The following is a 24,021-nucleotide window of genomic DNA, read 5'->3' as shown; positions in this document are numbered from 1 at the left end:
CTCTGCTGCCTACGTGAGGCACAAATATATTACTCTGTAATTTGTGAAGACAACAGCGCCATATAAAATGTAGTGATTATACGGCAATTTAAGGTATAATAAATTACCCTCAGAGTTTAGATTATTCGACTTGATAAATGTGTTTATTTGTCATGGTAGCAGATGTTCGCTGTACGTGATGTTTGGGAGGAAACTGTCAGAGACAGCGAAAGAAATGCAGATCTGTGTTGTCACCGGTGTTGCGGTATAACAAGAAACTTCAGAAAAAGATGCGGGAACAGGGATGATGAGGTGCTGAGTTACGGCTACGATGAGTAACTACTTTAGCACTTAGCATTTAGCAGATGTTCTTATCTAGAGCGTCTTCCATTTTTCTTAATTCAGGGACAGTCCCCCTGGAGAAAGTTGGGGTTAAGGGTCTTGCTCAGGGACCCAATGATGGTAATGCCCCAGGTGGGACTCAAACCCACGATCTCTTGGTCCAGAGGCAAGCATCCTAACCACTATGAAGACCGACAGTATGTAAACTCCTGTATTAATATGCTTGTCAGTTCACGGATATGCGTAACCAGGCAACAGCTGTAATATCAAATCCTCTTTATTCAGCAGACGATCCCATCCTCACTGCTAACCTAGATAAAAATATCACCCTATACAGGTGTGGTGTATTAAACAGTACCGATACACCACGTAGTGTACAGCAAAAAATGTGATACAGCACAGACACCTGTTGAGTCATTTCTCTCATCGCATTTAGTTGCTGTTTTTATGACTTATTCCAGTTTAGTCAGCTTTTTGATTAAAAATGACCATGACAGAAAAACATCCTAAGTGTTTTGACAGGGAAAGAAATATAAGTAGTATTGTCAGTGTTTCTAAACATGGGAGCAAAGAACATTGTGGTCTGGATTACTCAGTGAAAATATGACAGGTCTGATCGATGTGTTTCGTACACAGTGACTGAAGGTAGGTGGAACGGTTTTCTACTGCGCGCTGTATAACTGTCTGCCGACGGTGGGCTCCCTCTGTCATTATCACACTTGAACATGGTACGATGAAGGAGAGCATCAAATGTGGCTGTTACAGGAGGGAGAGTCCAGTACTGGTGTCTGTGGCTTAGAGCTTTACACCAGAATTCCCTGTCTGTCTTCATGCTGTTTGTTTGTTTTCATGGCCTTAAAGACAGGTGCTTTTCTTCTGTGTACAGCTCCTAGACGAGCTGTCTGGAATGTGGCCCTGTAGGAAATGAGGTGGAAAGGGGTGGGCGGTTAATATTGGCATGGGATAAGCAGGGCATGATGAATAGCAGAGGGATGTAGGTGTAAGTACAGTATAGGAGCTGCACTGCCTTTTACAAACTTCTGGAACATTCTGTCCATTGCCTTCAGATGACAAATTGGGACGATTCGTAGCGTGAGGATACAGGTCTGAATATAGTGGCCAAACATGCGGCCAGATAGCAGTGTGTCATGTGCGTTGGATGACAACCTCCATATGGAACAGGACACCATGTCACGCGCACAGGGGCCACGAGCAGCAGACACGTAACACACACTCTCATCCTCGGCCACCCGGAATGCTCCGCAGTTTGAGTCCCAGTCAACACTTTCCCGTTGGGGAAAATCGGTCACCAACTGGGCATACCATGGGGATGCATGATTATCTGTGTGCGAGATTTACTGGACGCAACGCTGGATGTAATCTGATGTATAGAACTTCATGAAAACTGGCTCAGCTGCTGAGTAAATGCGCGTGGCGTTTTTATGTCGATGTCCTTCCTGCATTCCTTCCCTTAATATCCATCTGATGAAATGTTACACCGTTTAGAGATCTATGTGCATGTAATTTCCCGCGAGCTTCAGAGAATTGAAAGATGTAGCTCTGAATCAGGGTTATTATTGTTGATCTAACCTAAAACTATAACAGAGTATTTTTGTAAACTGAAATAAAATAATGCACAAAAATAAAATGAAAAACTATAACTAAACGAAAACTATAAATATTGCTTCTGAAACTGAAACAAAATAAAATGAAACAAAGCATCAAATACTTCCCAGTTTTAATACTATTTAGATAAAGTAACAATTTGTTCATCTTTAATGAACATTAGTAATACCTACATGGAGTATTAGTACATAGTGTGCGCCCTGTACTCATGCAGGATTATTTAGGTCAGACATAAACACTAAACAGAAATATACCTATAACATAAAATGAATAAAAAAGTTAAAAAAGAAAAATGCTTTACTTAAGGCTATTTTTTAGTAACTTATGAAAACATTCAAAATGCATTATAATGCACACAAATAACATTATAAACATGGCTTTGATATATTTATAAGAAGGCATAACAGTCATGTTTATTATGCATTATAACTGCCTTACGAAGCTTTCATCTAGTGCGCTACATATACCTTTATAACGCAGTACAGAGCATCCTTAATTTTTATACCAACCGTTATAACCGTGCCGCGTTACATAAAAACGCTTTTTTATATCTGCACGTAAACGTAAACGGGGGCCAGTCGGCTTCATTTCAGCTGGTTGTTTGTGTGAAGTGCTTAGACAGCTTGTTCATATAGCTGAAGATCCGGGGGGGGGGGGGGGGGGGGACTCACAGACATGGAGAATGCTTGCGTCTCGTGCAGGGCCGCCCCCCCGCCCGGCCTCTCCGCAGAGTCAGTCTGCTGCCTTTGGGTCCGTCTGTCGGAGCTTTGCGGTCCAGCTCTCTGCAAGGTGCCTGACACTTTGGCCCAGACTCAGGAGGGTGGGGGGACTCTTTGCCGGGACCAACATTCGGAAAGCGGGGGGAATTTCTCACATTCCGCTCCAGCCTCCCGCCATGCCGATTATGCCGCGGTGGCCCGTTTTCCGCCCTCTCCGCTGTGCCGTGCTCTTTGCCGACCACATCGCTCAGCACTGCTCCTCCTGCAGGGAAAAAAGAAAAACATCCACTTAATCTCTTGGTATATGTGACACTTACTGTTTAAGTAACTGTACTAAGTGTTTCTTTGTGCCAGCGGTCAAGTGCCTCGCCCTCACTGCACTTAAAGTTCACTAGTACCAAAACTGTATTGGTAATCAAAGATAATAAAGCTACACTGTGTCTGGAGCACAGAAGTCTCTTATTTGCCTCCTAAGATCAGGAAAATTAGAAACACAAACCAAGGTTCACAGCTTCTCATGTTCTGACATAACCCTGGGTCATTTTAAAGAAAATAACCCACATGTAAAAGTTTTAAGGCCATTTCAGGCGGCAGTGTTGGACATCATAGTGTCCATACTGACGTCTTTATTGTTTCCTCTGTGAAACGTAACCTCTTTTTGGCGGCTCTGTCCCCCTGCAGCCAGGGCGCCTTCTCCCTGAGTGATTTAGCTCTTATTTCCAGGCTCGTAGCTGGAACTTGTTACTCTGTTGTAACTACTTCCTAAGGCTGTGTTGGTCTGCGAAAGGGAGTGTAAATCTGCGGAATCTCTAGGGTAACGTAGTACATCCGTTTTATGGAACAGTATGTCCTACATTTTTCTTTTATTTTTAGTTTTATGTATTCTCTGTGCGGCTAGATGAGGATATAGATGTGCGGGGGGGGGGGGGGGGGGGGGGGGGGAGTAGAGAACAGGTTCTATATATAAGCAGACAGATTTGTATCTGAAAGATTTCAAATAGTATAGGCTCCCTTAGTATGAGTGCCTGCTAGTAACAGTATTAATCCATGTGTCTGCTAAGCAGTTCTCTTAGTTAGGGTCACTGGGTTTGGCTGAAGTCTGTCCCAGGCAGCATAGGGTGCCCTTCATTGGGCTGCCTGTCCGTCACAGGGCACATACATGGACATGGTCATACACGATGGCCAGTGTAGAGGTTCTGGTTAGCCTTTGGACTGTGGACACGATGATCCTGGTGGAGATGCATAGCAATGTGCTCACAGAATCAATGGGGGACACGGTGATCCTGGTGGAGATGCATAGCAATGTGCTCACAGAATCAATGGGGGACACGGTGATCCTGGTGGAGATGCATAGCAATGTGCTCACAGAATCAATGGGGGACATGGAGATCCTGGTGGAGATGCATAGCAATGTGCTCACAGAATCAATGGGGGACATGGAGATCCTGGTGGAGATGCATAGCAATGTGCTGACAGAATCAATGGGGGACACGGTGATCCTGGCGGAGATGCATAGCAATGTGCTCACAGAATCAATGGGGGACACGGTGATCCTGGTGGAGATGCATAGCAATGTGCTCACAGAATCAATGGGGGACACGGTGATCCTGGTGGAGATGCATTTTGTTTAACCAGAAAGAGAGCAGTAGGTGGCTCAGAGAGGGTCTTTGGCGAGACAGACTATTAAACATTAACCCAGCCAGTGGGTAGTGGGAAGTTTTAATGAAATAGTTTCCGACAGTGTTTGGGGGGGGGGGGGGGGGGCACACTCCCTGTGACCTTACTTACCAGAGGAGGAATATATCTGCAAGTGAAACAAAGGTGTGTCCCTAAAAGTCAGTCAGAGGACAAACTGTATGACCTCCGGCCGAGAATTCAGTATGAGCAGGGTAGTGTTTGCTTTGTGTTCGCACTCGTTTGTCATATCAAGTGTACTGTGTTTTAACCATGCAGCAGATCAGACGTTCAAAGGGGTGTGGCCATTAACTGTGACCAAACCCAGAACTGGTATGGCGCTGGTCCAGATCCCAGAAGTGCACTTGCGTACGTGCTTACAAGCAGGACTTGCCATGGAAAACTAGCCATCTATGCTAACTGTCAAACTTAAGTGGAGCTAATAAATGACTAAGCAAAAGCTACTGAATACTACCAGAGAGCAGAACTGACCAGTCCATGGACAGATCACATGCACCCCCAAACACCCCTAACCCCCTTTATCTATTAATGCTGTATAACAAAAATGCATGGCGGCTTGTTACTCTTATTATAATTACGGCATTTCTCGTGGCGTTAACCTTCCTATGGTGTTGGGGTCAGCGCCGACCTGTTTGTAAGGTTTAAATGCATAAGAGCACCACATAAATTTGTGCACTGCATTGACTTTGACAGGAACCTCTATTTAAACAAACAAACAAAAAATAATGCATTTATTAAATTATAAATGCTCAGGTCATGATTATAACAGCTCTGGTGTTCGCGTCGGCACCGACCCGTCTAACACAGGAGATGGGAACAGAAAACTAACACAGGACAAAGGTTAAAGAATGCTTGACCCCACAAAATTACAGGTAGCACTAAAACAATCTGATTTTAGCATTCAGATTAAAAAATAAACGTATGCAATACAGGTGAATAGTTTGAACACGTCAAGATGCATACAAAGGAGAGTGATAGTGTCACAACACATGACCTGGCCACCTGACTTAAACACAGTGGAAATGATTTTGGGGGAGTTTGAAAGGGAGAATGAAGGAAAAGTAGCCAATGAGAGCTCAGCATATATGTGGGACTTCCTTCATAACAGCTGGAACAGCATCCCAGGAGGCCACCTGAAACTGGCGTAGAGGAGGCAGTAGAGTCAGCCAGTCCCTGGAGTAATTGGGGTTAAGGGCCTTGCTCAAGGGCCCAGTGGTGGGATTGCTCTGCTGACTCAGGGATTCGAACCGGCAACCTTCTGAATCCCACCCCACAGAGCTGCTCCCCCCCCCCCCCAGCAACTTTTTTAAATGCCTTTTTGGTCAGTGTATAATCCATATATGCTGTTTTATAGTTTTGATGTATTTAGAATTATTGTAAAATGTAGAGAATACTACAACTAAACCTTTCTGTGGGTTGGCGTGTGAAACTTTTAACTGCTACTGTTCTTGCTATTGTTGTACTAATGTATTCTTTTTGCGGCTGGCGTTCCTGTTATTGCATGTATGTGTAGGCACTTACCATCAGCGTGACAGCAGCGCAGTTCATTGGCCGTCCAGCCAGGGAGCCAATCAAATGGCTCAGGCGTTGTAGCTTTATTCCTGTAAGGGGCACTAATTATAGTGAGCAGTGTCGCTCGTGCTGAAAATCTGCCAGGCACACCATCACATGCTGCACGAGGTGCTGAACCACCTGACAGAGTGGCGAGCGTCTTTGTGCGCCTACAGCGGAGACACATACTCCGAGGACTACAAGACATTGCGGGAACGTGCAGGTTCTACACCTCTCTTAGTGTTTTCTCAGGCACTTTGATACCTTCAAAAGCCGGTACAAATTCTGCAGTGGTGTGAAAGCTTGATAGATCTGGTCATGGTCGACATGAAACACTGTAGGACCTCATCTGGCCAGTCATTGTCACTGAGGGGCAGACATTTGTGTCACATCAGTCTGCTCTTTTCAGTCTGCTTATCACTTGCCCAAGGAAATGAGATAACAGGCTCTCGTAGTGCAAGAATCACACACAGCAATAGTGTTTAAAAAGACTGCAGAACGGAATAATTAGCATAACTTTAAAACATTGTGCAACGTTGAGTATTCAGTTCGGGTTGGCTGAAATAGGAAGACATAGATTGTGCTTAAAAATCACCACGTTCGTCCTTTAATACTGTACTGATTCTTCACAATAGAGCTGTATAAATTATAATCTATATAAACTATAAACTAAGCAGTGAAAGTAGCAAGAAAGTATGGATGCCGTAGAATGCTGGACCACAGTGGCATTATCCCGACGCTGCCGTCTTTTCTGCTTTGTGATCTTTGCATCGCTTCTTTAAAGGATTCAAAGGATTAAAAAATGTTTGTTGTCATTTGTATCAGTACAATACAGGGTAAAAATATGATGCTTCCTCGTGTGTTTCCTGAAGGTGAGGTAACTCACAGTAACAGCACATAGGATAACACTTAGATAAAAATCAAATATGAATATTTGAATATAAATGTGGATATGGAGATCTGGATGTATCTGGAAGAATACAGTAAGTATGGTATGGCTATGTACAATATTCACGCATAGCAGGAGAAAATTGCACAAACATAGTGCAAAGTGGAAACTACGAGGGGTTCGGGGATGTAATCATTGTGCGTACAGAGTAAGGAATGATCTGAAGTGCATTTCTGCTCCTAGATGTTATTTAATGTTTTTCTCACAACAAAACCATGTTATTAAAGGGGAATTCCACTGAAACCAGATATTTGCCTCTGTCGATTACCCCACACTACGCATGAGTTCGCACGATACGGAGCTTCTTTTGTTTCCTTACTTAATAATCTTGCTGTTTTGATGCGTTGTTTTGTGCCCTGTGGGTTACAGTTGGTATGTAACAGGTCTGTGAGCGTTTCAGCATTGTACTAGGGGTTCCCCATCCCCGGTGCTGGTCTGTAGAATGCTAGGGGGGAGGGGTCACATCAAAAGGCATTTTACCTTCATCACAGCATACAGAAATGGTACCTGAACCAGATCAGAGGGACCCTTGGCTTTTAATTTACTCTTCACAATATAGCGGTTGTTTTAGAAACATAGACAGAAGACAATATTAAACATACGTGTTTGGTGAGGTCAGACTGATGCATTATCATTATCCAAAGACCTTAAACACAAAGTGTAAGAAATGTCTTCCCTATCTCTTTTGGGACTGCAAACAGAACCAGGGATCCGGTAAATTCCTTCATTTTCAGGGTTTATGGCGGCTGGGACGTGACCAGCGGAGCACAAAATAGGCGCATGAAACACAGAGGATCAGATTGGCGGTAGTTTGGGTGTGCGCTTCGGAAGGAAGCAGAGGAGCCATAACAGGATTCAGGATTTAGGGTTGGTGTCAGGAGTCTTAACAAGTTTCCTAGGGGGAAGGAAAAACAAGACCCGTCAGTTCATATGCAATCAATAATGAGGAACAGGTGTAACACTCATAAATAATCTTGGTTTATATACTGTGCCTCCCCAAATCAGCCTCCAGCGAGAGTTATGTCATTTGTTATGTGAAATTTCGAGTCTTGTGTAGCACGCAAGTCTGTTACCTTTTGGATTCATGTAACAATTGTACTAGTGGGAGATCAACCAGGTGAATTTCATATTCCTGTGGGTGTCCTCGTTCTGAAAGTACTTGGGGGGCCATTTTTATAGTGGTATTTGGATGATATTGTGATGTGAAGGTTCCTTATATTTAGAACGTTTTGCAGTGTATTACAGTGTGCAAGCAGTGGGATGGATGACTCAGTAAATCCTACTGTGGTGCTTGTTGATGCTAAATGGATCGTCTGACGATCTGCTGACCATGCTGTTTAAATACTTTGCGGACACTGGATCACTTGTAGAATTCCGCAAACACAATGCATTCCAAAACAAAAGGGCTTATACATTCAACAAAGTAGACATGGAAATTCTAGGTGATGTCTGACCATTGTCATTTGAAATCTCTGTTATATTAGCACATATAAGGCTTGTATTAGCCTTATTATTGGGCACAGTGTGTGGCTAAGGGGGTTTTAGCAGTGTGCATGTGATTAGAAGGTTGTCCCATGTTGAACAGAGCAGGTTCACTGTTGGGCTCCGGATCTAGGCTCCTAACCCCTAATTGCCCTAAGGACTGACTGAACCTGCTTTAACAATTGTTCACTTTGGATTAACGTGTCTGCTGACCTCAAATGAATGTTTAACGTTGTGCATGTAGGCTTCAGTGCATCATAGACCGGCACTCGCTTCAGTGTCGGAGTGTCTGTGCTTCATAATCGTGGTGCTTCGCTCACATTCAAGGCCCTGCATTGTTGGACTCTGATTGTTGCCCTGAACTTAACCTTATGGAATTCTCTGTTGGGCATGAGGGCCTGTGGGTCTTCCATTGCTAGGCTTCTAAACTTAGATTCAAGATTCAAGGTCTTTATTGGTCATGTGTGACAGCTGCTTTGGAATGATGGCACATTCAGCACACATGGTTACAAAACGACTAAAGACAGAGTTCAAATTAGAACAGATAGATCAACACGGTAAGAAAAGCAGTGCAAAAACAAGACAGTGTGCTGATTTAGTGACTGATAAAGTGCAGTAACTGTGCAGTGTGGTTGCAGTGTGGCTGTTGGAAATGCCAGTAGCTTGGAGAAGGAAGCGCTTCTTCAGTTTGGTACTTAATCTTCTGGTGGTACAAACCCTGACACATTACTCCAAGTCATTATGGGCCTGCGCCCCTGCACACATACTTTCTATGAGGCTTTTAGTAAGAATATTATTTATTCATCGCTCTATACTGTATGTCTGCCGCAGATTACCATTCAGAGGGACAGCGGGTTGGACGTGAGCTCCCCAAAGCACGGCAAGGTCGACCCCAGGAATGCCCCCCACGTAGGAGGGAACCAGTGGGCGGGAGGCACAGGTTGGTAGACTTCCCACACAGATTGTTCCATAAACCGTAATCGTATGGGATGGGATTTTCCTGGGGATGGAATGTAATTGAAGCAAATAATTTAAATCAAGTCCGAATCTGTCGTGTCTGTTGTTATCATAGTCTCCAGAAACAAAATTCAGGAGTGTATTCCCATGTTCCCTGTATTTTAGGGAACATGAACCTCCTTTGGTAATAGTTCTCCAGTCCGAATTATCGTCTAGGTGATGAGGTCATATCTGTGATAACACACCTCTTTTTTGTAACGGGAAACAGCATTTACTTGCTAAAAATAGAGCTTGACTGGGTACTCAGCTTTCTACCTAAATGTCAACCTACACCTACAGTCTCTGCAAGGCTTTGAGTAGGCGCAGAGTAGTACAGCAGAACTGAGTATGCTGAAGTATGGTAAGGAAGAGAAGGTTCTCTTTTTATTGTGTTTGATCAGCATGTTAAAGCGATAGGTCATAAAAATTCTGTTGTCATTTGCTTTGTAACTGGTGTTAGCGTCTCGCTATCTCTGGCTGGCATTGACCGGCCATCAGGAAGTTCTGGAATTTTCCCAGTGGGCCGGTCTTGTGAGGGCTGGTCTTTCTTCTCCAACCCTGGCATGATTTAGCCTACATACCAGAGGCATCAACCTGTCCGATGACCTCGGCACGTTTCCAGGTCGATGGCAGGAGATGATTCACGGATAATGCTTTATTTCATTGGTGTCCAACCGGTCGATTGCGATCGGCAAAATATACACCTCCTCCCCCCCAATCAATTCCTGAGCTACCAGTACTCCTCATTTTTGGTAATTTGGGGAAATTGCACATATTTCATATCCCGTCTGAATCGGCCAGTCAAACCACATATCAAACCACCCTTAGGTAAAACTAATCCCACCTGAATAGGGCTATATTCTAAATTATTTTGCAAATTCTCTTTGCTAAATAAGATTTTCTATGGTTTCAATATCATTTTTTGCAGGATGTCAGCAATTTTATTTTTTGCTGCAATCTATAATTATATTTTGTCGGGTGACTTCCTTTGTTCCCCTGTAGGGGGCAGAGACACGGCCGGGCTCGGGGGGATGGGTGGCCCTTACCGCCTGGATGCCGGCCACACGGTGTTCCAGGTGTCAGAGGCTGAGAAAGACGCTGTTCCGGAGGAGGTGAAGAGGGCAGCACGGGAGATGGCCCAAAAGGCTTTTAAAGAAAGGTACAGGAATCTCCTCCATGCCAAACTCAGTCATTCAGCAGACACTTTTATCCAGAGCAACTTACAATTGTGAAGGGGCTGGTGCCATTGGGGATTAAGGGCCCAATGGTAAAATCACTCTGTCGACACTGCTGTTCGAACCGGGGACCTTCGGATCATAGACCTGCTGAGCCACACATCACCTCCGTGTTAGTTGTGTGACCCAGTACAGTCCATAGATACAGCTGCATTCCAAGTCCGATATCACGGTTTCCCATTAAGTGTCTGTGGGATGCTGGATCTTTGTGTTATGAAAACATTTCCAGCTGTTAAACACCCTGTGCGGCACTCAGCGGGGGCCACGCAGTGCAGGTTAATATGGCTGGCCCCCTGCAAACGGAGGGGAGATTTGGGTTTGCACTGAAGGCTTTTACGGCCTGACTACATGCAAAAATGCCAAGTATGCACTGGGCCAGACGCGATGAATGCGATAATTCACAGGGCAGGCTGCATGACTTCGGGGCCCAGGGACGAGCGTCGGAGTGCACCCCCTCTGACCCGCCATGAAGGCGGCCTCTGTTCCCCAGACGGGGTGCCCGAGACAGTCCTCCACCCCAACACTGCCCACATTCCCCCACCACCCCGCACTGCTTCACCTGCTCTGTTTGCTGCGGGGGGCCCTCTTCTGAAGCCTCTTTGAAGTTCCTCTCCCCGCTGCCTGTCTGTCTTGGGTACTGTCTGCTACCATGTGACACAGATGGCCGATGGCCAAGACGGCTCTATTTCACTGTACCCAGAAATTTACAAATGCCTGCATACTTGAGGGACGTCCCCTTTAAAATGTGTATAGAAAATAAACCAGTAGGAACTGATTCGATTAGATTACATGAACTTTACTGCTTCCAGGGGGAATTCTTGCGCATACATACGTAAGATACATAGAGCACAGACAAATGCACATTAGTCCAGAACAAAGGTGCGAAGATTGCAAACAAGTAAATATAGTGTAAACAAATTTAAAAGTGTGCAGCATACAAACAGAATTCTGAAAAACTGGAAATGTATATTATTCCACATCCTTCAGCAGAGCTGAATGCAGAAGACAGTGACTGAAGCTGTCCCTGGTTTCACTGAATTGTATATTTCTCCGTTACATTGTGCTGTTAGCAGATGCTAACGCTGAGTTCATGCTACCGTGATGTCTGTTCTGTCCCTCAGCCTTCCTTCTTCATATCGCTGTTATCAATAGGGGACACGCAAGGAAGCGGTTTCTTATCTGCCTTCGGTGTGTGTTCACCCGGTTCTCTACAGACAGTCCCTAAGAGCTACAATAACCACCTGCGTTCTTCATTTGTGCAGCCTGGTTTTCAGTTTTGCGATGTCAATAAGCCCCCTTTCATCCCTACTGAGACAGGGGAGCACGATGAGGGTCCCGGAGTCACAACAGGAAGGTGTTAAAAGGGCCACAGAGGAGGGGAATGAGGGTTCCGTCTAAAGTGTCACGCTTTATTTTGTTAGCTGGTTGTCCTACTCAAGCAGGTACACCACCTGCAGTTCAGATTGGGTAATTCACCTGAAGCCGAGCAGGTTTGGGTCTGGCCATACTTGGATGGGAGGCCAGCTAGGGAGGCTGGGTTTCAGTTGGAAATAGGTTAGCCCATCCTGTGGTCATTGTGGATCTCAATGCCCCAGTGCAGTGATGGGGACACTGTGCTGTAACAATGGTACCGTCCTTCGAATGAGACCTTTAGGTACCATATTGCCCTGCCTAAATTGCCCACTATGACCCTTTCAAATCTGCCCTCCTGGTCATTCCCTAAATCAAATCGGTGAATTCTGTCCTGCCCCTTCACCACGTTAGCTGCAGTGTGGTGAGTCTACTGGGGCAGAATGGCTGATGTCACATTATCCAACCACACGTGGTTGAAGTGGCTCCCCATTGCTTTTGTATAGTTTTGGGTATCATGAAAAGTGCTACATATACGTGCAATTTCCATTCGTCCTGGACAGTATTATGGACTGGATGACGCAGCTCTGCTATTCTAGAGAAGTGATGGTGTTTTGGGTAAAATTGCGACTGTTAGACCTGCCGTGTTTCCTCCTGGCTTCTGTGTCATGTGGACCAAAGCCAACCAACATTACGACGCCTAGCCAAACTTGCCAGGCCGCGTTGGACACCCCAACCCACCCCACCGCCACCAGGCTCCTCCACATTCCTGGAGAAAATGACAGCAGCCAGTTCCCTCTGAAGTAACGCAAGAAGAATCTGATTTGTTTCATCATTCAATCCGCTGAATATTGTCTATGTCTCCTGTTTGAGTAACTTTTTCCATACAGCTCAGTAATCTGAGAGTGTCTTTTTTGGCAGAATTATTATTAAAAATTATTTAAGCTGCTGCTTTTAACTTGGAGGCATAACATTTTAGAATTTATAGAGATGGATATTTTACAAGAGCAATTCAGATTAACATCCTGGCTCAAGACTACAGCAGGATTTTAAATAGTAAAATTCAGCTTCCTGGGCAGTAGAGGGCATGGATATCCTGGCAGTTTTAGGGGGCCCAGTAGTGTACAGGGGCCTTGAACACATAAAATTGAGGTTCAGCCTGGGAAGGTGAAATTTTGTCAAGTGGTCTAGAATTCCTAGCTATGGCCCCCATAACAGCCTACACCAAATTACCTATTGTTTACCTTATTTGGCTTCCCATATAACAGGATAGAAAGCTCAGTCGGTTGAGAGTAAATATCTATTGAAAATAAAGTAGCAATGTAGTGAGAGATTCCACCCACCTCTGAAGCAACTTAGTGGATCTTTCTGCAAATGACACACTCTGATTCACATGTGTCAATTCAGAAATTATCCCAGGGACCTGCAGCAATATAGGTATGGTGCAGTTTAACTTCCACCCATGTTTATCCAGGTTGTGGCTGCCAGTGGAGAAGAGAGGGGATTATCCCATCTGCTCTTGGGTTCCAAGGTTTAGTGCATTGTTCTGCTTCTGGGTGGTGGGCAGAGGACAGGAAGGACAGGAGGACAGGAAGAGGACAAGAAGTGCTGCCTGTAGATACTTAATTAATAACAAGTAAAAAACAAAATTGTTTTATTGATTGATTCTTTTATAAGTCCCTTGTAAGGCATACACTTGTAAGTAACCACTTGTAAGTGTTTTCTTGTAAGTGTCCACTTGTAAGTGTCCAATTGTAAGTGTCCACTTGTAAGAGTTTGCTTGTAAGTGTCCATTCGTAAGTGTCCAATTGTAAGAGTTTGCTTGTAAGTGTCCATTCATAAGTGTCCACTAAGAAATACATAATGACCAGCAGAACAGCCTTTTCTTGACCAATGGGATCATTCTCATGTCACAGAAACTGGCTTTGGGATCAGATATTTTCTTCCAGCATGGCAGTCAGGTTTCACAGACTGGCAGTATGAAGGGTGTTTCTTTTGTTCCCTTCATGCTCTGTAGACTGCAGGAGATCCAGATGAGTGAGTACGACGCATCCACATACGAGCGCTTCTCGGGGGCGGTCCGGCGGCAAGTCCAGTCTTTGCGGATCATCTTGGACAGTCTGCAGGTATTACTTCAGCCCAACCCCCAGGGCTGCTGTGGTAAACCGCCCTGCATGGAGAACAGTTTCTCCCTCGCGGTGAAAGCCGTCACATCTCACGCCTTGCCATTCGGTGCTGTTCCCAACCCTGATTACACATGCTTGGTTCAACTTTTCACCCAAAGAAGCTTCCTGTGACCTCTGTAGAGGAAGGGCATGGTTAGATGTGTCATGTGTTAAGTCATTGTAGCGCAGTGGAACGTTGGACTACGTTGTATGTGGAGAGAGTTAGCTGGAAGGAGCTAGTTGGGTTGGACTGTGGATGCTGGGTTTTTCCTATCTAGCCTCTCAAGACTTTAAAGTAGAAGTGCTCAAAGGGAGTGCGCACACTCTGTCACTCCAAGGGGAAGCAGGTGTTGCTTTTGGCAGGATGGTGTCAAGCTGAAAGTTGATCACATTTGTGGTGCAAGCTGGCATGCAGGCCTGTGCCATGGAGCAGCCTGTCTGGTCCCCTTTGCTTCTTATGCCAGACCTTAAACTTTATAAGCATTTCATCTGCCAGAACCAGCAGTCAGAACAAAGCATTCACATCCCTTCAATGTTCACATCCCTTCATGCTCATCTGTGGCTCAGAGAGAGACGCTGCTGTCTAAACATATGCCAACTCGGGTCTTTTTTGACTCATTTCCAGCTAGACCGTGAAAAGATATGACTTCACCTCCACACCTGAGTTGAATTAGCTTTGAAGACTGAGCGCTAGACTCCTCCGCAGGGGAAAACGCAAACAACAAGAGTGCGAGATTCTTTAGCACGGAATGCGTCATAACACCAAAAACCCAGAATGCTTCATGCTGTCGTAAGACTGTTGATCTGTAATCTGTTCACTTACTTTACTGTGGTAGCAGCCAAAACTACACACACTCTCAAAAGGGGGTAAATTATTCGAGGATGGGGCTGTAACCCCCCCCCCCCCCAATAATCACAAAGTGGGGGGAGACCTCAACCCCCCCACCCCAACACCCTTGACCTCACACATATACAAAGTGGAGTTTTGTACTTCTGAGCACTACTGAGGGTGAAATAAAAATAGACATATTATATGTGCAGTTAAATTTGTGAGTCAAGTCATTTCCCTCTATGATACACTATAACAGGAAGTAAGTGACATCATGCCAGTGGGCCTTTGCTGTAATTACGTCTGAAATTGTAACTTCAGTCCTCATACTTCATCCTGAAATAGTACTATAAAGTTCTTTAACCTTTAAACATACAACAACATGCCTAAGGTATGGCTAGAGATTTTTGTGTTTGTATTTATGCATGTCCAGACACTACACCTCTCCTGTGTTAAACCTGTGAGCTTTAGGTAGCCTATGATTGAGTAACCTTGCTTATGGTCTGTTTATTTTTAGCTGTAATAGGGGGCATACACTGTGTGATGTAGATGGCAACAGTGCTGAGAAATGGCTATATCCAGATAGCGTAACCTCAGCAGAACGGTGAAGGAATAGTATGTTTTTCAGTTCATTTTTCCTGTTCTAATTTTATGAGAAATAGGGAACAAAAACTCCACGTTATCTTCCTTTTTGTCATTCTTTGCATCCTGCAAGGGCGCTCTCACACTTACACACACACAAACACTCACATTATGGGCAGACGCCACGTAGAGACACAAATTCACCTACCTGTATGTTATTGATCTGTAAAATGCTGCTGGAGAAACTCCCCATGTGTAAACTCTACATCCAGCTGGGGTTGTGGATCAAACCCCCAGAACTGGAATCATGAGGCCTCGATGCTCCTGATTAAACCACTGTGGCTCAGTGGAATGAGGCTGCGCTCAGGTCACTGGGTTTGGCCTTGCCCCAGCATGGTCTTGGAGAAGCAGTCATGGGAAATGGATGAAATAGTGCTATGTGTTTGTTATTTGCTCATGCTAATGATGCTTTTGATGTGTGGCCTTGCAGGCCAAGGGTAAGGAGAGACAGTGGCTCAAAAACCAGGCTTTAGGAGAACTGGACGATGCAAAGATCATCGACGGCTTGACGGGCGAGAAGGCCATCTATAAACGGCGGGGAGAGCTGGAGCCTGAGGTGAGGGATGCGCTCACAGCGCTGTGTCATCTGATCAGAGACCAGAATGTGCAGCTGGCTGACGTGTGTAACAGTGTTTGTCTGCCAGACTCCATATGTGTGTGTCTCTCTGTGCTCGGACCCAGATTTCGATAATCTCCTATATGAATAAATATTGCATGGATGTTTAACCTGTGTTTCTGTTTAGCTGCATAGTCCACAGAACATTCCAGGCTTTGTGTTGAATGCTGAAAAATTTACTAATGCTTTAGATCACCTAGAGACCAAAAGTACAAAAAGTTTCCTTTAAACACATTGCCTCACAATGCCCGATAATCCCAGCCATTTGGCAGTTTTTTGAAGTAAAGCCCAAAGGAGAGAAATTTGAAACAAAAGCTGGAATTGCGTGTTTGGATTAAGTCATCTTGTGATCATCTGCTTTGCATTAACCGTAGAAACAAATATCTGTTTTTGTGCTGCGATGATGCAAATTCCAAAGCTGAATTCATTTAATTATCAAAGAATAATTATGTCATGGTAGATTGCATTGAACGAAACTTGCTAATTAAATACCTGCCAAGGCCTAGATCGGCCTTTAATAAGAGCCAGTCAGGATAAGCCTGTCCTTTAGGATGAATAATTTGCTTTGACGTGCTCACATACCTGCCATTCTTGGCCCCCTCTTGCGGGGTTCAGTTCTTTTCTCTGGGGAGATTACAGATGTTTGCTGAGTGCTACGCTGGCCGGCTGTGGCACAAGCGGCACTTTTAAACTCGGCTCATGATTAAATGACGGGGCATCCCAAACTGCCCTAAGAGAGCCACAAAGCTGGGCTTTCAGCCCTCAGAGGCATCATTCTGCTGCATGCCTCTGCAGGCCTGCCTGATCTAGTTACATCCACCTCACCTGTATCACTAGGACCCCTCAGGGATGGGTGGATGCTTACAGCCAAAATAAGCTATGATGGGTTTATTAATAAACCACAAGTTCCAGACGTATCCACAAATACCATAAGTAGTGTGCAGATTGATTTGTGTGTTGGATCATGTGTATGTTTGCTTGAGTCTCCTGACTAGGAGCTGTTTTCTGTGCCTGACTGTGTGTGCTTGTGTTATTCTTTGTATACTCGGCATATGACCGCATACGTGCTGCGTGTCTGTATACAAACGTGTTCTTGACCACCTGCACTTGTATTACTCTGTGTTGCACGTGTCTGACCTATGCCTTCTTGACCATTTGTGCTTATGTTACTCAGTGTTACTCGTGTCTGACAGTATGCCTTCTTGACCATTTGTGCTTGAGTTACTCAGTGTTACTCGTGTCTGACAGTATGTCTTCTTGACCATTTGTGCTTATGTTACTCAGTGTTACTCGTGTCTGACTGTATGTCTTCTTGACCGTGTGCACTCTGTGTCCAGCTTGGCACCCCACAGCAGAAACCCAAGCGACTCAGGCTCCTGGCCGACGTGTCAGGCAGCATGTACCGCTTCAACGGGGTCGACGGCCGCCTGGAACGTTCCATGGAGGCTGTCTGCATGGTGATGGAGGCCCTGGAGAACTACGAGCACAGGTTCAAAGTGAGCAATGCCCCAGTTCACCTCCCACCCATACCAGCTTCACTAGCGAGGTGCCCCCGGGTGCATCTCTTCCATTTGCCACCCATATCATACTCTTTAAGGTCCCTGCCGACAGGGACCAAATAGCAAACAAAAGGAGTCCTGTTACCGTGGCAATGGTGCTGTTACTAAGACCGGTCACATAAACAAAGTCGGGGACATCCCTGTTGAGGCGCGAAACCACAGGGTGATTTGCTGACGCGATATCCCCAACACAGCACAGCATGTTTAGGAGAATCGCCATGGGGATGCCGTTACCATGCTCTGCCAGAGGAGCTGACTCAGACCCGTGGTCCACTGAGCAGAGGCCTGGCCTCCTATTCCCAGTTTGACCAGTCTCAGCCCCACTGATGTAACCACCGCAGCTGTAAAATGAATCACATTTCATTCTGGAGTTTCTGATGTAACCAGGAACAACGAAACAAAAAGTAAACAGAGCAGACTGAAGAAAAAAATTATTAAACATAAATTATGTAATAATACTGTAAACATAATAATAGTATATAAACATAATAATAATTTTATTTGTAACTGTGCCTTTCTGATACCCATTGCACAATAAAATAAAAACAGTTAAATCAAAATGAGGCAGGAAAATTAGTTAGAAAAAGTAAAATATCCATAAGATTAGGCAGGTATGATTTTTTTTAGCATTTTCATAGCATTTATCTTTTTATATTAAGAGACACTTCCTGTCTTTAGAGAATATTGCCAATAAATGTACCTGGTATGCTACAAGGTTCAGACTTACACTGTAATGCAGAGAAATAAATGCCTGCCTCTAATCCAATACTGCCTCTGATGAAGGCCTGTTATTTTTGTGGCTTTGGTAGGTAAAGGCCTGCCTCTAATCCAAGCCTGCTTCGGATGAAGGCCTGTTACTGCGGCTTAGGTAAATAAAAGCCCTGGTCGCTATGTGAGGAAATAAGTCATGTACTAAGACTTACAACATGCCTCAAGCTTCACACAGATCTGCAGTGCTGTTGCCCAGCAGTACACGCTTGTAACTATGTAAGGGGGAGCTGTAGGAGGCAGGCCGCCCAGCTGTCAGGTGGTGTTCTGGCTGCTCTCCAAACCGTCCTGTGAGTCAGTGTCCTGTTAGTCTCCACAGCCCCAAGCGCTGCTTCACCGTCAACCACCGTAGTGGCGGGGGTGAGGCAAGGTGCCATTCTCTCATAAAGTTGTATAAACATGTATCCCCCGCTGCCTGCTGGGATGCGACACTTTTAAAAAGACTAAAAGTGTTTCTTGGTAGCTTTCTGCCAATGCTTGGTGGAGTTTTTGCTCTTGGTTTTTGATAGATCTGCACAACCTTTCTCGTGCTCTGGGGGGGGGGGGGGGGGGGTGTGGTTAAATGGCTGACCCAAGCTTCACTCCCAACTATATACAGTATATCTGTGTGTTCCAAGCAGAAGAAGAGATATTGACCATGGATATTGGGGGGAAAAACCCCCCAGAGTCCAATGTACCTGCATGTACTCGTACACATGGACATGGAAAATAAAATAAAGCATCACTTCATTTCTAATATTGTGTGGGATTTCTCATGGACACAGTTAAAGTCTTTGCGTAGGTTATCTCTTGCTTTCAGGACCTTCACCTTCTCAAGGACGTCCTTATTCTTAGGCTGCTCCTCCACAGCCTTGTCCTTACTCTTTATATCACTGTCCCACTGAAAGAAAAATTTGCCCCAGTTTATATTTTTAGTTGGTTGAAAGTTCCTCCGGGACGTATCTGAAGTGATATCAGCACACGCCTCTTTTCAGTGGAGCCAGCTTCCCACTACATGCCTTAGCTGCTGCTGTGATGTGTTTGTAGTAGCATATTGGGTGTAAAACACAGCTCTGGGACTACAAATGTTGGAAATTTTGTACAGGGTTTGACATTATTTTATCTTATTTTCCATAATGACCTCTGTCTATCCCCCTGCCATTGGTGCGTTCTAATTATTGTTGAATGCTGTTCCGTTTACCTGTTGCAGCCAATGGACTCACTGATTTGTGTGGATGCTGAATCTGAATCACTGATCTAAGCCATATGTGGGAGTTACAGGCATCCTCCCTGCTGATTGCTAGCAAGGATATTCAGAAACTTTAAAAAAAAATATTCTTCTGATCTCAACACTTCTTTACATCATGCTTGACTTTGTTTTGAAAGTTCTCGGTTTTCTTTTTTCGGCATTTGTTTGAAATTCATGATTAATATATCTTCGTTTCTGGCCTTGCTATAAATGCGTGCTTACAGATTGTAGTTTGTGTATGTGCTGAATTCTAATGTCTTCCTTAAACTATTACTGTGAGTTTAGAGTAGCTGAATAACATTTATCTCTTTCTGCACACCGCTGTGTTGTGTAATGAGCCGTTTTAGGAATTGCTTGACTAATATTCGATAAGAAGCAGTGTTTTTGTACGAGTAGGACTAGAGATCTTAACCCAGTGGTGTAAAATATGCCTTGTGTAGATGAAAGCAGATGTACATTAATTGGCAATACACTGATTTCTCACTAATACACGAATTTCACTAAGATCTTGTAAGCACTGATAACCATAGAGGTATATGTTGTCTTCTTCATTAATATTAAGCCTGATGGAATTTCCTAAGTAGCAATAGTAATTTAGAATTTAATAATATTTTGTATTATTTAGTAATTTAGTAATTCCTAAGTAGAAGTAGTAATTTCCTGTGTCTGGGTTTGGCCCAGTGAACATTGTGGAAGATCCCAGTCCTGATTATGTAAGATGGTACATCCTGTGTGGGAATCATTGAACATCTGGTCCCTAGCAGTTACAAAGATACTTTGTATTGTGTACATTTTTGCATATATAAGCAGGGCAGAGATTTGCAAGTGTCATCTGTTACTCGGCTGGAAAAAATGTTTGCTTAATCCAAACTAATTTAAATCATAATTCCCTTTTTTGAAAATGAGAAAGGATAAGAAGTCTTGTATTTAATTTTTAATTTTCTGTGCTGGTATGTTCAACAGTATGACATTGTGGGCCACTCAGGCGATGGATTTGACATCGAGCTCGTAAAAAGTGACAAGATCCCGAAGAACAACAAAGAGAGACTGAAGGTGCTGAAGGTGAGTTTAAGCAAGAGCAATGGTTAAGTCTCAGACTTTACTGAGGAGTTTGTGTGTGTGTGTGTGTACATGCGTCTGTGTGTGCATGTGTGTGTGCTTGAGTGTGTGTGCGTCTGCATATGCGTGAAAGTGTGTGTGTGCATGCATAAAGATATGTTTATCTGACATATACGCACGTGCGTGTGTTAGTGTATGTGTGTGTGTGTGTTTGTGTGTGTGTGTTTGTATGTATGTATGTGTGTGTGTGTGTGTGTGTGTGTGTGTGTGTGTGTGTGTGTGTGTGTGTGTGTGTGTGTGTGTGCACGCTCACTCCTTGTTTCTGTGTAGTCTTTTTCATGTACAGCCAGGTAAAATCTAGACATTCCAAATTCTCCTAAGAGACATGAAGTCTCCTGCTTTGAGTTAAGCAAGGGGTGAGGTCTCTGAGCTGCCAGAAGTGATTATTTTTAGATAATAAAAGAAATAATGAACTTTTCCATAAAATACAAATAAAGCAATTACATTCTCTGTTCCACTTATACAGCAGGATATTTACAGATGAAGGTCAGTTTAAGCGTTATCTACAAAAGAGCACTAGGCCTAGAAGCGCCGGCCCCATTGTTGGTGTCATTAGCTCCATTCAGAGATCGATTGTTTACTAACAGTGTCTTCCCGCCACCTTCCTGCACTCCCCAGACCATGCATGCTCACTCTCAGTTCTGCATGAGTGGGGACTACACCTTGGAGGGCACGGAGCACGCCATCAAGGAGCTGTCCCGGGAGGAGGCTGACGAGCACTTTGTAATCGTCCTGAGCGACGCCAACCTGGAGCGCTACGGCATCAGGCCCGACCGCTTCGCCCAAACGCTAACAAGCGACCCACAAGTTAACGCCTTCGCTATCTTCATCGGGTCCCTGGGCGACCAGGCTGAGAGGTGAGTGACCCGTGCGGCCGCCCACTTTCAAGGCACACTCAACAAGACGCCAGATTTGTGTGAGGTTACGGCAAAATGTCAAAAATGCCGTCGATAGAAATAGGAAACTCTTAGCTTTTCCGCCCCGGAACGTGCCAATTACTGCGCTCCGTGCAACCCCTTTCCAGAAAGATGCTCAGGCATTGTTTAAAAGCTTATCTATAATTACACCGCTCCTGATTTTCCGCTAGTTTAGCTCCACAACAATGAGGGAAGCAGTGTTGGAACATAATGAGCGTTTCTCAATCACCATTCTTGACTTTCTGCGATTTGGCACTTTGAAAACAGATCTCTTGAAGGCTGTAAGTGCATTGCAGACATATTGTGACATCCTCTTTTTGTATTTCCCAGTTTCACAAACTTCATCTTCCGATTGCTAACAATGTTATGCTAACATAGGAGCGTTTGGGTGTAGCATTGCACACTAATGCAGACTAATACATTTAAAGCTGCGATCTTTGTCTTCTGGGCTAGCTATGTCTTAACTGACACCTCTTTTTTATACATATGTGTTGCTCTTAAAGGGAAAAATGACATTAATGAATGTGCTTTGTAGGGAGAGAGGCATTGTGTTCCTGAACAGCCAGACTGACATACAGCTTTCAGATCTTTTTCTCTAGCAGTGCATTGCTTCTGGCGTTCTGTCCTACAAAGGCACCTCCATGAATGACAGCCATTGTCTCCTCATAGAGAAGTTGAAGGGGGGCTGTGTGTGATCGGACATTTGCAATGGTAATGGGTTTTTTTTTTGGCCCGGGGGGGGGCGTTCTTTTCCATCGCTAGGCTCCAGAAAACGTTGCCGGCAGGACGGTCGTTCGTCGCCATGGATACAAAGGAGATCCCCCAAATCCTGCAACAGATCTTCACCTCCACCATGCTGTCCAGTGCCTGATAAGGCCCCGCCCCCTTCCTGTGGTCCTTACTACCTCTAAGCTAAAGGCCACACCCACCGAAGTCGGCCGTACCACTGCAGTATGAGTTACCTGCCTTGACGGATGTGCAGTAATCTCTTATGGAGAAGTCTTTCAGTTACCTTTCTGATATTTTTGACTTTATCAGGATTTTCGTTGTTGATACAGAAGTGCCAGGTGTCGTTGAAGTTACTACCAGGCCTAAATGAATAAAAATAGTTTAGTTCTCTGTTTTGCAATTAACTTTCAACATTAATTGAAATGTATTAAATTATATAATTTTCAAACCATTAGAAATTTACTCCTTGTGTTACTGATACATATCGAGACTGAAACATGCATTCTTTTTCTGTATTGTGTGTAAATATTGTCCAACTTTGTATTATTTTATTGTATGTACTTTAAGATAAACAATGCAAGCTGCAAAAATGTATCAAACAATGAATTAATCATGCAAATTCTCTTCTGCCAGCTCGCCCTGTAACCTGCTTATGAGACGCTGGTGACCTTTTACGTGCCTTGGATTAGCGCTTCTTTGCTAATGAGCGACTTCCTTCAGTAGGGAGTGGGGGGGGGGCAGACTGGACTCCTTAGCACCGCGTGATGGGGGGACACATGTGCAGAAAGCAGGGGTCGGCCTACTTTTGCCTGTCAGCAGACAGCGTGGCTGGATCACGCCTCATCTGCGTCAACGGTTTGCGCTCGTAAATTTCTTGCCCTGTCAAATGGAAGCAGAGGAGAGAATTTTAAAGTGCTACCTGACACTGACTTCCTTATGCAGCCTGCGACACCTCCCCCCCCCCCCCCCCCCAAAGAAAGTCTTAAGTCTTGTCACCAATTTGTCAGCACTGGCAGTTTCTCTGGACGAGCCCGAGTGCGAATGTTGATATGTGTGTCTGACGGAGGCTGACTTTTCGCTGTGTGCTGATTGAGTTCCAGGCCAATGTGACGCGTCGACGACATGCTTCGTACACAGAGACACAGCCAGGACAGCGGCCAGCATTCAGCATTCAGGCGGACATGGGGAAACAGATTCTGTTTTGCCATAATTGCATGTTTTTCCTCTTGTTCTGGATACGGACCCAGACTAGCTGCTCCTGCCCAGTCTTCCCAGTCCGCTAAACTCATGCATCTCTCTGTTATTCCCAGCGATGTTCTGCACTTCTTCTTTAGTCCACAAACAAGTGAGTCTGTTAGCCCCTTTGAGCCTCCCCTTGAGCCTCCCCATGACTCAGGGACAGTGTGACGCCTGGCTAGATGACACTTTTCCTCTCAAACCCAGCTCCGATTTCATGTCCCCTTCAACAACACACAGCTCTGCTGGGTAGAAGGTTTTGGCCATCTGTGGGGCGTGCTTCAAGCTG

The 24,021-nt window shown here is 44.7% G+C and overlaps 1 protein-coding gene across 2 annotated transcripts in view; it reads left to right on the top strand.

The window, feature by feature from the left end:
- vwa8 (von Willebrand factor A domain containing 8) overlaps positions 1 to 23,141 on the top strand; it is a 74,134-nt gene extending 50,993 nt beyond the window's left edge. For both annotated transcript variants that reach the window (XM_049009544.1, XM_049009537.1), the window contains 8 exons: positions 9,175 to 9,283; positions 10,342 to 10,498; positions 13,942 to 14,050; positions 15,991 to 16,116; positions 17,514 to 17,672; positions 20,695 to 20,793; positions 21,469 to 21,707; positions 22,530 to 23,141. In XM_049009544.1, coding sequence (XP_048865501.1) covers positions 9,175 to 9,283; positions 10,342 to 10,498; positions 13,942 to 14,050; positions 15,991 to 16,116; positions 17,514 to 17,672; positions 20,695 to 20,793; positions 21,469 to 21,707; positions 22,530 to 22,638 — 1,107 coding nt within the window. In that variant the 3' untranslated portion in view covers positions 22,639 to 23,141. The remainder of the gene's footprint in view (positions 1 to 9,174; positions 9,284 to 10,341; positions 10,499 to 13,941; positions 14,051 to 15,990; positions 16,117 to 17,513; positions 17,673 to 20,694; positions 20,794 to 21,468; positions 21,708 to 22,529) is intronic.
- Positions 23,142 to 24,021: the final 880 nt, after the last annotated feature.

This window comes from Brienomyrus brachyistius, chromosome 1 (assembly GCF_023856365.1).
Source record: "Brienomyrus brachyistius isolate T26 chromosome 1, BBRACH_0.4, whole genome shotgun sequence".
Lineage (NCBI taxonomy): Eukaryota > Metazoa > Chordata > Actinopteri > Osteoglossiformes > Mormyridae > Brienomyrus > Brienomyrus brachyistius.
Note: the sequence above shows the minus strand (reverse complement) of the source record. Positions and strands in the feature narration are given on the sequence as shown.